Raw genomic sequence first — 12,029 nt, forward strand, 5'->3', positions numbered from 1 at the left:
TTGGAAGAAAAGGAAACTTCTAAACTACTCCCCATGCTCCCTTCCACTGTGCTAGGAAGATAAGCCCTTCTCTTTCCCCTCATCTCCCACCTAAGCCAGACAACCGAGCTGCTAGATGACCTCATGTTACTTACTCTCTTGGCTCCTCATAAGGGAGGAGGGGTAGAGGGAGGCTTATTTCCATTAACCCTTTTGAGGCAGATGTGCATCTAGATCTCCTGGGATCTCTTTACTAGATCATGGGGCCCACCTACCAGATGCTGCTTCTAACAGCTCCTACCTGCAACCCTCTCTTAGGCTTGCTTTTGAGTAATTGGAGTTGCCTCACCCCAGAGATATCTGGGAGTTATGCCCTTTCTCTCCAGGGCAGGCTGAAGACTAGTGTTGGGTACAAAAGGCTCATTCCCTGCCTCAAGGTGGGACAGACCCTATGAGACAATGAATACTCCAGAACTCCCTATGGGATCAAGCTGAGTCTAGATGTCACCTGAAACCATATCCTTGCTTAATTTCTTCCTTTCACCTTTCTTGCCTCTTTCCCTCTTTTACAGGCTCCTCCATAGAGCATTCCCTGAATAAATTACCTGTACAAAAATCTCTGCCTCAGTCTGTCTGCTTCTTTGAAACCTAACCCATGACACCTTTCCCTGCAAAGCGTCTATCTTTTTAAATGTTGGCCTCAGCAATACCATTAAGATTTAGAAATAGTTCTATCACTGGTAAAAGTCTTTCTTGGGGTTATGATAAAAGATGCCTCTGTCCAGAGAAGGGAGAATTCTCAGGAGCCTCAGAGGGATAGCTAGGGCTTTAGTAGTTCAGATATACTCTATGTAGAGAAAAGCATGGAGAAAAAGTCAATGTCATTTAGTCTTACTTCGCAGTGCGTTTTAGTAAATCCTCTCTCTGTTTTGGTGTTCTGTCTCTCTCTTTCTCTCTCTCTTTTCTTCATCTCTCTCTGTCTCTCTGTTTGAACCCCTATCTGAGATCATATTCAAGAATTTTGAACCCTATTTTTATTGACTTTATAAATAGTATTTCCATGCCATTTTAAATCCTCTTACACACATATATTCTATCATATTCATGAACCATATTTTCCTTAATAATAGCTACCTTTTATTGAGGATCTACTATGTGCCCAAACATTCTTCTAGATATTGTACATGAATTATCTCACTCAATAAATGCTGCAAGTCAATGGGGTAGGTAATTATAATTCCCATCGTGTGTGTGTATCTTTAATCCCTATTTTCATCTTTATATCTGTGTCAGATAAGTTGTTATTTGACCAGGATCACGTAGCTAGTAAGTTGGTAGGTAGAAGAGTCAAAATTTTAACCTAGGTCTGTCTATATTATGCAGCCCATCACTTGCTTCCCTATTTGGGTGGTTTCACAATTATAAATAATACTTCAATAAGCATCTTTCGTCTTAAATCTTTGTTTGAATGTGGTTTCCTTAGGGTAGATTCCTGTAAAAGAATTTGAGTCAAAGGGTACACATTTTAAGGCTTTTGATATATATCACCAAAGTGGTTCCTAAAAAAGTTGTTCCAATTTATAGTCCTACAAGTGCCTCTCTCAACAAAAACCATGAGGAATTTCATTCACTCAGCTCTGAGAATGGAGACCAATTGCAGTGGTTGTAAAAGATTACAGTGATTACCATGAATGACTTTGAAATTTTATTCTATTCTCCAAATGGTGTGCTTATATTATTTTAAAAACATCAATACTGATAATAAAATAAGAAGCATATTTACATTTTCCCCACCAAACTAAAATCAAATTACTAACCATGAAAAAAATGTGCAGTAGCATATTCTAAGGGCAAAGCTAATCCTGTCCTTAGATGTCAAGGATTTGTTTTTATAATGAACTTACAACATGTAGTCTTCTTTTCTTTTTTAGGCACAGAATTAGTACATGAACGCATTCTCATTGTAAATAATTTAGCAGTATGCAAGAATACAGAGTGTATGATGAATCTTCCTCTTCCTCCTCACCCGTTTCCATTCCCCTTCCCCAAAGCCATGACTAATAGCAGTTTGCTTTGCAACCTTCCAGCCCCTTTTCTATGTAAATGAATATATAAATTTAAAACTGAATAGACATTTTTCCAAAGAAGACATAACGGATGGCAACAGGTGCATGAAAAGACGTTCAACATCACAAATCATCAGGGAAATGCAAATCAAAACCGCAATGAGCTATCACCTCACACCTGTCAGAATGGCTATCATCAAAAAGACAACAAATAACAAGCGTTGGCAAGGATGTAGGGAAAAGAGAACCCTCGTGCGCTGTTGGTGGGAATGTAAATTGGTGCAGCCACTATGGAAAACAGTATGGAGGTGTCTCAAAAAATTAAAAATAGAACTACCACATGCCAGCAATTCCACTCCTGGGTATTAATCTGAAGAAAATGAAAACACTAATTCGAAAAGACACATACACCCCTATGTTCATTGCAGCATTATTTACAGTAGCCAAGATGTGGAAGCAACTTAAGTGTCCATCAACAGATAAATGGATAAAGAAGATGTGGCATTTATATCAATATATATATATACACAATAGAAAACAATGAGTTCATACTGATACTTTCAATACCAGTCCAACACTTTAGGATTCTTTCTAACCTTTAAATTTCCATTTTTGTAATTTTCTCCACAAAAAAGAATGAAATCTTGCCATTTGCAACAACATGGATGAACCTAGAGGGTATTATGCTAAGAGAAATAAGTCAGACAGAGAAAGACAAATGCTGTATGATTTCACTCACATATGGAATCTAAAAACCAAAACAAATGAACAAACATAACAAGACAGAAACAGAGTCACAGATACAGTACAGAGAATAGACAGGTGGTTCCTGGGGCCGTGGGGAGGGGAGGCGAGGAGAGAATTAGGTGAAGGACGTGAAGAGGCACAAACTCGAGCTGCAAATAAATGAGTCACAGGGATGAAATGTACAGTATGGGGAATATATGCTAGAATTAATTATATAATAATAACAGTAATAATAAATTTAAGCAACATAGTATCTTTCTCTTTTTTTCCCTTCCCTTCCCCTCCCTCCCTCCCTTCCTTCCTTCCCCTCCTTCCTTCCCTCCCTCCCTCCCTCCCTCCCTTCCTTCCTTCCTTCCCTTCTTCTCACACATGCAGCATACTGCCGGTGCTCCACCCATACAAATGCCCCGATTCTTACCACTTCTGGCTATGCCAGTCCAACTTCCAATTGCCAGCACTCGCACCTCTTCCCTGAGTGCTTTCTCTGGTCATTAAAGCTTGCTTTGCCAACCCGTGTGGCAGACCAGAAGTGCCAAGGAATTTAAACTTCCCAGGAGCAGCTCTTAACAAATGACAGTTGCCTCGTCCCTCGAACGGGACAATTTGGAGAATGTGTTGCAGTGTCGCCCAGAGGAAACTCCTTGCTTTTGAATTTCTGTGTCAGGATCTGCTCCTGATAAGACAGTCTGGAAATCTTTCCATAGTAATCTATGTAGAGCTACCAGATTATTTTTTAACAGCCGTGACCCTATTAATTAATACTTAGATCATTTTCAAGTTCTTGTTTTTGCAACCTATGCCACAAGGAACATCTTTTCCTGTAATTGTTGTGCCCCACATTTGGCCATTATTTACAGCAGTTCATGATGAGAAAGAGTAGCTTGAGCTTCATCCAAAGTATGGGGATTATTACAATCACATTGAAGAGTTGAAGAATAAGCAATGAAATTAGCAATGCCAAGAAGCAGCTGATACGGGCACAAATAAATCCCCACTGCAAATAATCGCATTTACAGCACTTGGCAGTTAGAGATTTGCCATTTGGATCACATGCCTGGGAAGGAAATGACCTGTGATCTCCGTCTGGCATTTCTCCTTGGTCTTTGGGGGAAAGAGCAGCGCCAAGGACAGATCTGTGAGCAAGCTCATTCTAGACACCAATCTGAAGCAACTTCTGAGACAGGTCTCAAGGCAGAACAGGTGGGCAGCTACCTGGGGTATTCATCTTTAAGAGCGGCTAAAACACTCACTCGTAGGATGCCAGGTAGGGCAGGCTTCCATCTCAAAGGTAGTGGCATTTCTGCTGAAATACACAGCACCCTCTACTGGAAATAATAAACCATCTGCCCTGGTGCCAACTTGTGTCTTGTATATTTTTTGTGAGGCAGTATGTGCAATTAGAGGTGATTATTATTTTTTGGTGCCTATTTGCATTTTCTAAAACAAAAGTGTATTGTTTGTAATGATAAAGTTACATTTAACTCTTTTGCTTGGATTAAAGTCTCTTCCTTCTTGTGGGAATGTAAATTGGTACAGCCACTATGGAGAATAGTATGGAGGTTCCTTAAAAAACTAAAAATAGAACTACCATACGACCCAGCAATCCCGCTACTGGGCATATACCCAGAGAAAACCATAATCCAAAAAGATACATACACTCCAATGTTCATTGTAGCACTATTTACAATAGCCAAGACATGGAAGCAACCTAAATGTCCACCAACAGAGGAATGGATAAAGAAGATGTGGTATATTTATACAACAGAATATTACTCAGTCATAAAAAAGAATGAAACAATGCCATTTACAGCAGCATGGATGGACCTAGAGATTACCATACTAAGTGAAATGAGTCAGACAGAGAAAGACAAATATCATATGATATCGCTTATATGTGGCATCTAAAAAAAAGGTGCAAATGAACTTATATATGAAACAAAAACAGACTCAGAGACATAGAAAAGAAACTTATGGTTACCAAAGGGGAAGGCAGGTGAGAGGCTTGTGGAGCAGAGGTGAGTCAGCTGTGGCCATACTAGCCTAGCCAGTCCCCATCCAACTCACCAGCAGACAAAAGACACAAGAGTAAAAGCCCTGAAGAGACCAGAAAAAGCAAATGGCCAAACTGCAGTATCATGAGTTAAATAAATTGTTATCATTTTAAGCCATAAGTGTTGGGGTGGTTTGTTACAAAGCAAAAGGTAACTCTACATTCCACTTAAAAACCATCTGACCTTAAGCAAATCCCTCAGGATCTCTGAGCCTCAGTTTTCTCAGCTGTAAAATGGGGATAGTAGGGTTGTCCAATGGACAAGAAGAGGTAGTGTGAAGAGAGAGCTCAGCATGGGCCCCGCACCTGGCAAGCACTCCAATGACATTATTATTATCACCATCACTACTAATGTTATTGTCGTTATCACCAAGGACCAATGTGAACACCTACTTTGAGGGAAGAGAGAAAAGAAAGAAGAAATAAAGGGAGAGGAGGAGTTAGAAAGGCAAAAATTAGGTCAGAGGGATGGGCTCCTTATTAACAATATAATTTCTATATGAATTGGTGGATGTTAGCTAAACTTACTGTGTTAATCATTTGCAAGATATATGTCATTACACTGTACACCTTAAACTCATACAGTGCTGTATGTCAATTCCATCTCAATAAAACTGAAAGAAAAACATTTTTTCAATTAAAAATTTTTAATAATATAATTTGTATTTACACTAAAAATTTGAGCACATTATAAGGACTTCTGATTGTTGAGCTTTTAACAATTATATAGCAAAATCTTATTCACTTGGTTTAGTGAGGTGGCACAACTGGGTAAAGTCCTTCTGAATGAATGGAAACTCTTAGTTACATTTACTTACACAAAAATATCTTCGACTAAATGTTTCCAAATAATGAACTTAGGGGAGCCATTTTTATAACTAGATAAGAGCTTTGCATAATTAAGACATTATTTTTATATAAATAGCTGGCATGAAAGTGCTGGGGAACCAGTGAGTCTCTTGGGGTGGCTAAATATTTCTTCTGTAATTTTTTTTGGGGGGCCTCGCCACCCAGCATGCAGGATCTTAGTTCCCCAACCAGGGATCAAACCCGTGCCCCCTGCAATGGAAGTGCTGAGTCTTAACCACTGGACCACCAGGGAAGTCCCTTTTCCATAATTTTGTTCGTGGTTTTTATTTGCCCTCCTTTTACTAACCGTGTGACCTTACACGTGTTACTGCTTTAAAGCCTCAGTTTTCTTACCTGTAAAATGGAGGTAATCATATCTACGTCTTAAGGTTTTGTGGGTTTAAAATGGTCATGTGCCTGGAATGCAGTAATAGCTCAATAAACAGACAGAAGGGCTATAGCAGCATTAAGTAAATGAACAGCTAAATGGGGAGGCATGACATTTGGGGTGTGGGGGAAGGGAGCAGGTAGGCAAGCTCAGAACCCTCACGACATCAGGTAAGGGGTTAAAGGCCCTTCCAGCTGCTCTGTGTCCTTAATTTTATTTCCCTGGTGTCCTGTCCTCTCTGCCTGAAGATCTCTTCCCTTTGCAGTTTTAGGGGACGTTTTTTTTTCCTCTCCTCTAGTTATTCTGCCATTGGAATCCCATCTGCTTACAGTCTTCCAGAGGTTCCTCAAAATTTCTGTTCTGCTGATAGCACCTTTTTCTTGCTTTCCAGCACTCTTCAAGATTTATTTCTTATACCTTTTATGTCACTTCCAGAAAATGTGGAAGAAGAGGACGTAGAAAAGAGCATTTCTCATGGCACCATCTTGAAAAAGAATCACTGTGGACATTCTGAATCCCTGGTTCCTTTCCCTTTCCTCATATGGAAAGAAAATCCAGGGGGCTGTTTGGAGGCTGGTTCTGTTGCCATCTCCCCAAGCAACCCTGGGAAAGGAATTTAATGTGTACCTCTGTGAGCTCATTCCTTCCAGCATGAGGGGAAAATGGCCCCCTAGTCAATGAATGGCTCATGAATGAATGGGACAGTGGCTATAACTACAGGAATTCGTGGAGTCAGGCCAGAAGTGGAGCACATTGGCCACAAGCCCCTGCCAGCCCAGATTAATGGGCTTGGCTTAATGGCCTCTGCTTTAAGCTCCAGTGGTTTTTAAGCTCATCCCAGATCCAGGAGTCCATGTCAAATACCTACTCTGCACAGCCCTGGAGGATCAATAATGAAAAAGGGAGGGAAGGACGGAGTTGAACTGAGAGCCTCTAAGTGGCAGACAGTCTGGATTTGTCCCTGTGTTAAGTCCATGTTCTCACATCTCCTTTCCTCCACATTTGTTGTTTCTATAATTATACACCGAGTCCATCGTCCATCTCACTGATGCCTGAGCCTCTTACCAAAGCCTTCAGCAGACGAGCTGCGTGCTGACATTTTTTGAGTGCCTGCTAGCCACTGTCCTGGGCACTTCACATGCGTTGCCATTTAACATTCTAAGTGACCCATGGGGTAGGTATGTTATTATCCCCATTTTAGAGATGAGAAAACTGAGGTGTAGAAAGGCTTAATGACTTGCCTAAGGATGCACAGCTATTATGTGACAGGGCCAGGGTAGCCTGGTTTTGGAGCCCATGATCCAAGCACCCTGCTTCGGTATTAGCATTCTCCTTTGAGATCATTTCTCCCAGCCTCCCCAAACTGTGACACTCCAGAGGCTCAAGAAGTCAATCGCTGAGCTGTTGACCCTCGGAGGGCAGGGGCTACAGTGGTGCATCACCCCAATCTTCACCCACCAGAGCCAATCTTGCCATTTCTCTTGCCAAAAAGCCAGTCTGCCAGCAACAGAGACCAACATGGAGCCCTCCGGATGGAACCATCCCATGTCACTTGGTGGCAAGTTTTTTACATTGGACATCTTCCATTTGGGAAGAAGCAGTGATTCATCTTGACCGGAAATGGCACATATTCTGGGTATTGGTTTGCCTTTCCTGCCCACAGGGTCTCAGGCAGCATTATTATCTGCGGGCTTTCCAAGTATTTGACCCACTGACACAGGATCCCCTAGTGCATGGGACCAAGGGAGCCAATGTATAACAAAGGAGGTGCAGCAGTGGGTATATGACCATGGAATCCACTGGTCCTTTCACATGACATGCCACCCTGAAGCTGCTGGCCTGAGTGATGGAGCAGCCTTTTGTAGGTGCCATGGAGGCGTCAGCTTGGAGATGATACCCTGTGAGGACGGGGCACTATCTTCTAGGACACAATATACCCTTAAATCAATGATTATTACATGGTGCTGTGTAGAAAGAAGACATGGTTCTGGAAATCTAAGAGTCGAAGTACAAGTGGCCTTCAATGCCATCATTCCCAGTGACCCACTTGGGGGGATTTGTGCTTCCTCCATTCTGCATCTCCTAGGCTCTGTGGGTCTAGAGGTCCTGGTTCCCAGAGAGAATATGCTTCCACCAGGGTACGCAGCAAGAATCCCAATAACTTTAAGCAACAGCTATCACCTAGTAACTTTGGGTTCCTTGTGTCAAGAAAATGAGCGGCCATGAAAGAGAGTCATCATTCTGTCCCAGGAATTGATCCTAAGCATCAGGAGGTGGTAGGATTACTGTTATCTACTTGGGTACCCAGGTGATACACAGGACATCTCTTGGTAATTCCCTGCCCAATCTTGGTGTGAAACGGACAAGCGGTAGCAATGACCTGAGAAGGGCATGGTAACAAGGGACCTCATCTAGATCAGCAGAAGTACTAGCCAAAGGTGAGGAGAATCTAGAATGGGTGGCAGAGGGCAGAGAATAGTAGACATCGGTTGTAGTCATGAGGCCAGCAGCCATAGCAGGGACTGTAGGTTGTCTCGCTAGCCATCCTCTTATAAGTCTTTTCAGGGAAAAGACCAACCAGAATCCTGGAGGAGCTGTTCCCAGGTGGGGTGAACTTATTATACGATGCAAGCGCATCCAAAGGGTCCAGGGAATGGACTGTAGTGGACGCTGTGATGCATCGCCTGGATTCCCCCTTCAGGGCTGAGGCATACGGTCCCTCTGGAATGACCAGGAGTACTGCCTGCTAAGAGCTCAGAATTGAGGCCCTTGCAGGAAATGCCTTGGCCAAAAATAGCTGACTTCCCCAAGGTCGTGTTTGCTCCTTGCGGACAGCCCACATCCAAGGTGGCTGATGTGAGGGTACAAAGGCCCAGCCCCCATGCCTCAATTTGGAACAACCCTAAAGGGCCACCCCAGCTTCCGAACCCCTACAGGATCGGCTGAGGCCCCCATCAGCTGTTACAATCGCATTGCCACTCAGCTTCTCCCTCTGCCTGTCCCCGTTTTTCTCACTCCCTTACAGGTGTTGATCCTGGTCCCCTCTTGCACACAAATCTCTATCTCAGTCTGTTTCCCAGGATGCCAGCCTGTAACAGGGACCGTGCCTGTTTGGCTCACTGCTGTACCCCCAGCACGTAGCACGGGACCACGTCATAGCAGGAGCTCAAGAAATATTGGTTGAATGAATGAATAAACTAGAAAGAAACCACCTGGTCCTTGTGCAAAATTTTCCTCAATTATTGCAGTAGGGTGCCTTACCTCCAACCTGTCCAACCCACCACTGCCAGATTAATGCTTTTAAAGTACCTCTCCTGCTCAAGAACTTTCAGTGGCTCCCCACTGTCTATAGACAATCCCTTTGGCCTGACATTCAAGACCTTTAATAAGCTTGCCCTGGTCTGCCTGTCCCATCTCAGTTTTCAATTCTCATGTATCTCAGCCTAACAAGCTACCTGAACTGGACCATTAGCCTTCCTCAGACTCAGCTACGGCTTCCTCTTTTCATGAAATTCCCTTCCTATGAGATATCCTACATCTTCCCCAGTCTCCTCTGGGTCTTTCCAAATCCTTTTAATCCTTCATAGCAAGGCAGTAAAATGCAATGGTTAGAGCCCAGGCTCTGGAGTTAGAGGGAGTGGGTTCAGATTCCAACTCTGCCTCCTGTAGCTGTGTCACCTGGGGCAAGCTACTTTACCTCTCTGTGCCTCAGTTTCTTTATCTGTAAAATGGGGTTAATAATAGAATCTACCTCATAGGGAAATTTGGGGGATTAAATGAGACAATCTGGGCAAACTGTTTAGAACAGCACCTGCTCCTTAATAAACACTAAACATTGGCTATTAATCATCATCCTTGAGAGTGGGGTCAACACACTTTTTTTTTTTTTTTGGCCACACTGCCGCTTTCAGGATCTTAGTTCCCCAACTAGGGATGGAACCCAGGCCCTCAGCAGTGAAAGCGCAGAGTCCTAACCACTGGACCGCCAGAGAATTCCTAAACACACTTTTTCTATGAAGGGCTGAATAGTAAATATGTCAGGTTTGCAGGCCATACAGTCTCTACTGAGACTACTCAACTCTGTTGCTGTAGCATAAAAACAGGCGTAGATAATACATAAATGTATGGTGCAGCTGTGTTCCAATAAAACTTTATTTAGAGACGCAGTCAGCAGGTCAGATTCGGCCCACCTGCCACCACCTGCCAATCTCTGCTTCAGGATTCCCCAGTCTCCCAGGAGACAGTGACTTCTTCCTACAAGTCTGACTACTCTCAGCATCTTAACAACAGCAACAACAAAATAACACATAACTTACAGATAATTAGCCCCATCCCCTGCCTCCTGGTTCGGTTAGAAGAGGGTAAGAGGCAGCATGCAGTGTAGTTAAGGGCACAGATGTTACAGGCGGACAGACTCGGGTTCTTAGTTCCACCTGCAGCCTGTGTGACTTGGGCAAATGATTTTACCCGCTGAGACTCAGTTTTCTCAGCTGTAAAGTGGAGACTGCACTAATTCAACACGCCCCCCCAATATCTTCTGGGGCTCCTGTGCTGTGTCAAAGAGAAACGTCCAATCAATGCTAGCTCTATTATCTTTATTATCATTTCACATCTACGACCTTCCAGCTACCGTGTTGCTTTTGCTGTTGGTAATCATTATAATACTGACAATGACACTATTCTCTGGCTCCATCAGAGCCCCTGGATACCAGAAGCCCTAGTGTATGTACCATCTTTGCATCCCTCTGAGGCCATGAACATAGTTGACTGGCTGCCTGGCTGGGTGGCCAGAGCTGGGTCTTTACTTACGACTGGGGGACCCCTCCGATCCCGAAGCCCACCAGGCCCCGGAGCACCAGGATCCAGCTGTACACGGGCGCGAAAGCACTGAGGATGCCATAGTACAGGGTCCAGAGCACACTGATCTTCAGCCCCTGCGGAGAAGGAAGACACAGGGCTTCTCAGCATCTCCAGGTCACATGTCCCCTGCACGTGTTCAAAGTCACCAACAGGGTCACGGTAAAGGGTGATCCACGCAGCCAAGGGGATGCCCGGGGTTCTCTGCGTGGGTGGCGCCCACCCTGAGGGGGTGTGGGGGAAAACTGTGGGTCATTCTTGGTTGTCCCAATGATTGGCATTTAATAGATACATCCCAGAGATGTTAGATGTCCCACAGCACGTGAGACCTAATAAAAACTTTCCTGTGTCCTGCACCAGCTCGAATCAAACTTCCCACCCAACCATCACGCAGCCGAAAACTGTTTATGGTTATCGGCACCTAGATCTTCACTCTAGTTTACATATAAACAGGATTTTGGAAGGTGGGTCACGTAATTTTTCAGGAATGCAACTTCTAGGTAAATCAAAGGAGGATACACTTTGTTTTATCCAGAATTTTACAAAATGGTTCATCATTTCAGAAAACCGTGTTGCCATTGGCAACGCTGCATGTGATAGTTGAGTGACTGAGGGAACACTTCAGCATCTGTCTGCATTCATAGGGCTTCTATGGGTATCTATGAATAGATTGATCTGAATCTTATTTCAAAACGTCAGACATAAAGAAAAAGCATCGACAAGATTCCATTAAATCCAAACTTATTTATAATTGGGGCAAATAGTAACTACTTCCTTTTAGGATCTAGGCAGAGTTGTGTGTGAATATTTGCATATTGAAAGTAAATTTATTAATTACCTCCTTTAAAAATTTTCTCCCTTGTGTCATAGTTAGGGCATTATAACTGACTTCTTTTTTATTATTTTTATTTAATTTTTTTTGGCTGCGCCGCGAGGCTTGCGGGATCTTAGTTCTCTGACCAAGGATTGGACCCCGGCCTCTGGCAGTGAAAGCATGAAGTCCCAACCACTGGATCGCCAGGGCATTCCCCCACTTAGCTTATTTATTTATTTATTTACGGCACACGGGCTTCTCTCTAGTTGTGGCGCATGG

The 12,029-nt window shown here is 43.4% G+C and overlaps 1 protein-coding gene across 8 annotated transcripts in view; it reads right to left on the minus strand.

The window, feature by feature from the left end:
• Positions 1 to 12,029, minus strand: part of SVOP (SV2 related protein) — an 88,199-nt gene that overhangs the window by 38,696 nt on the left and 37,474 nt on the right. For all 8 annotated transcript variants that reach the window (XR_014234169.1, XM_082354125.1, XM_082354122.1 and 5 more), the window contains one exon: positions 10,889 to 11,013. Coding sequence is in view for 7 of the 8 variants with exons in the window: in XM_082354125.1 (XP_082210251.1) it covers positions 10,889 to 11,013 (125 nt within the window). In the remaining variant the exon portion in view is untranslated. The remainder of the gene's footprint in view (positions 1 to 10,888; positions 11,014 to 12,029) is intronic.

The sequence above is a fragment of the Balaenoptera borealis genome (genome assembly GCF_965194805.1).
Source record: "Balaenoptera borealis genome assembly, chromosome: 14".
Classification (NCBI taxonomy): Eukaryota; Metazoa; Chordata; class Mammalia; order Artiodactyla; family Balaenopteridae; genus Balaenoptera; species Balaenoptera borealis.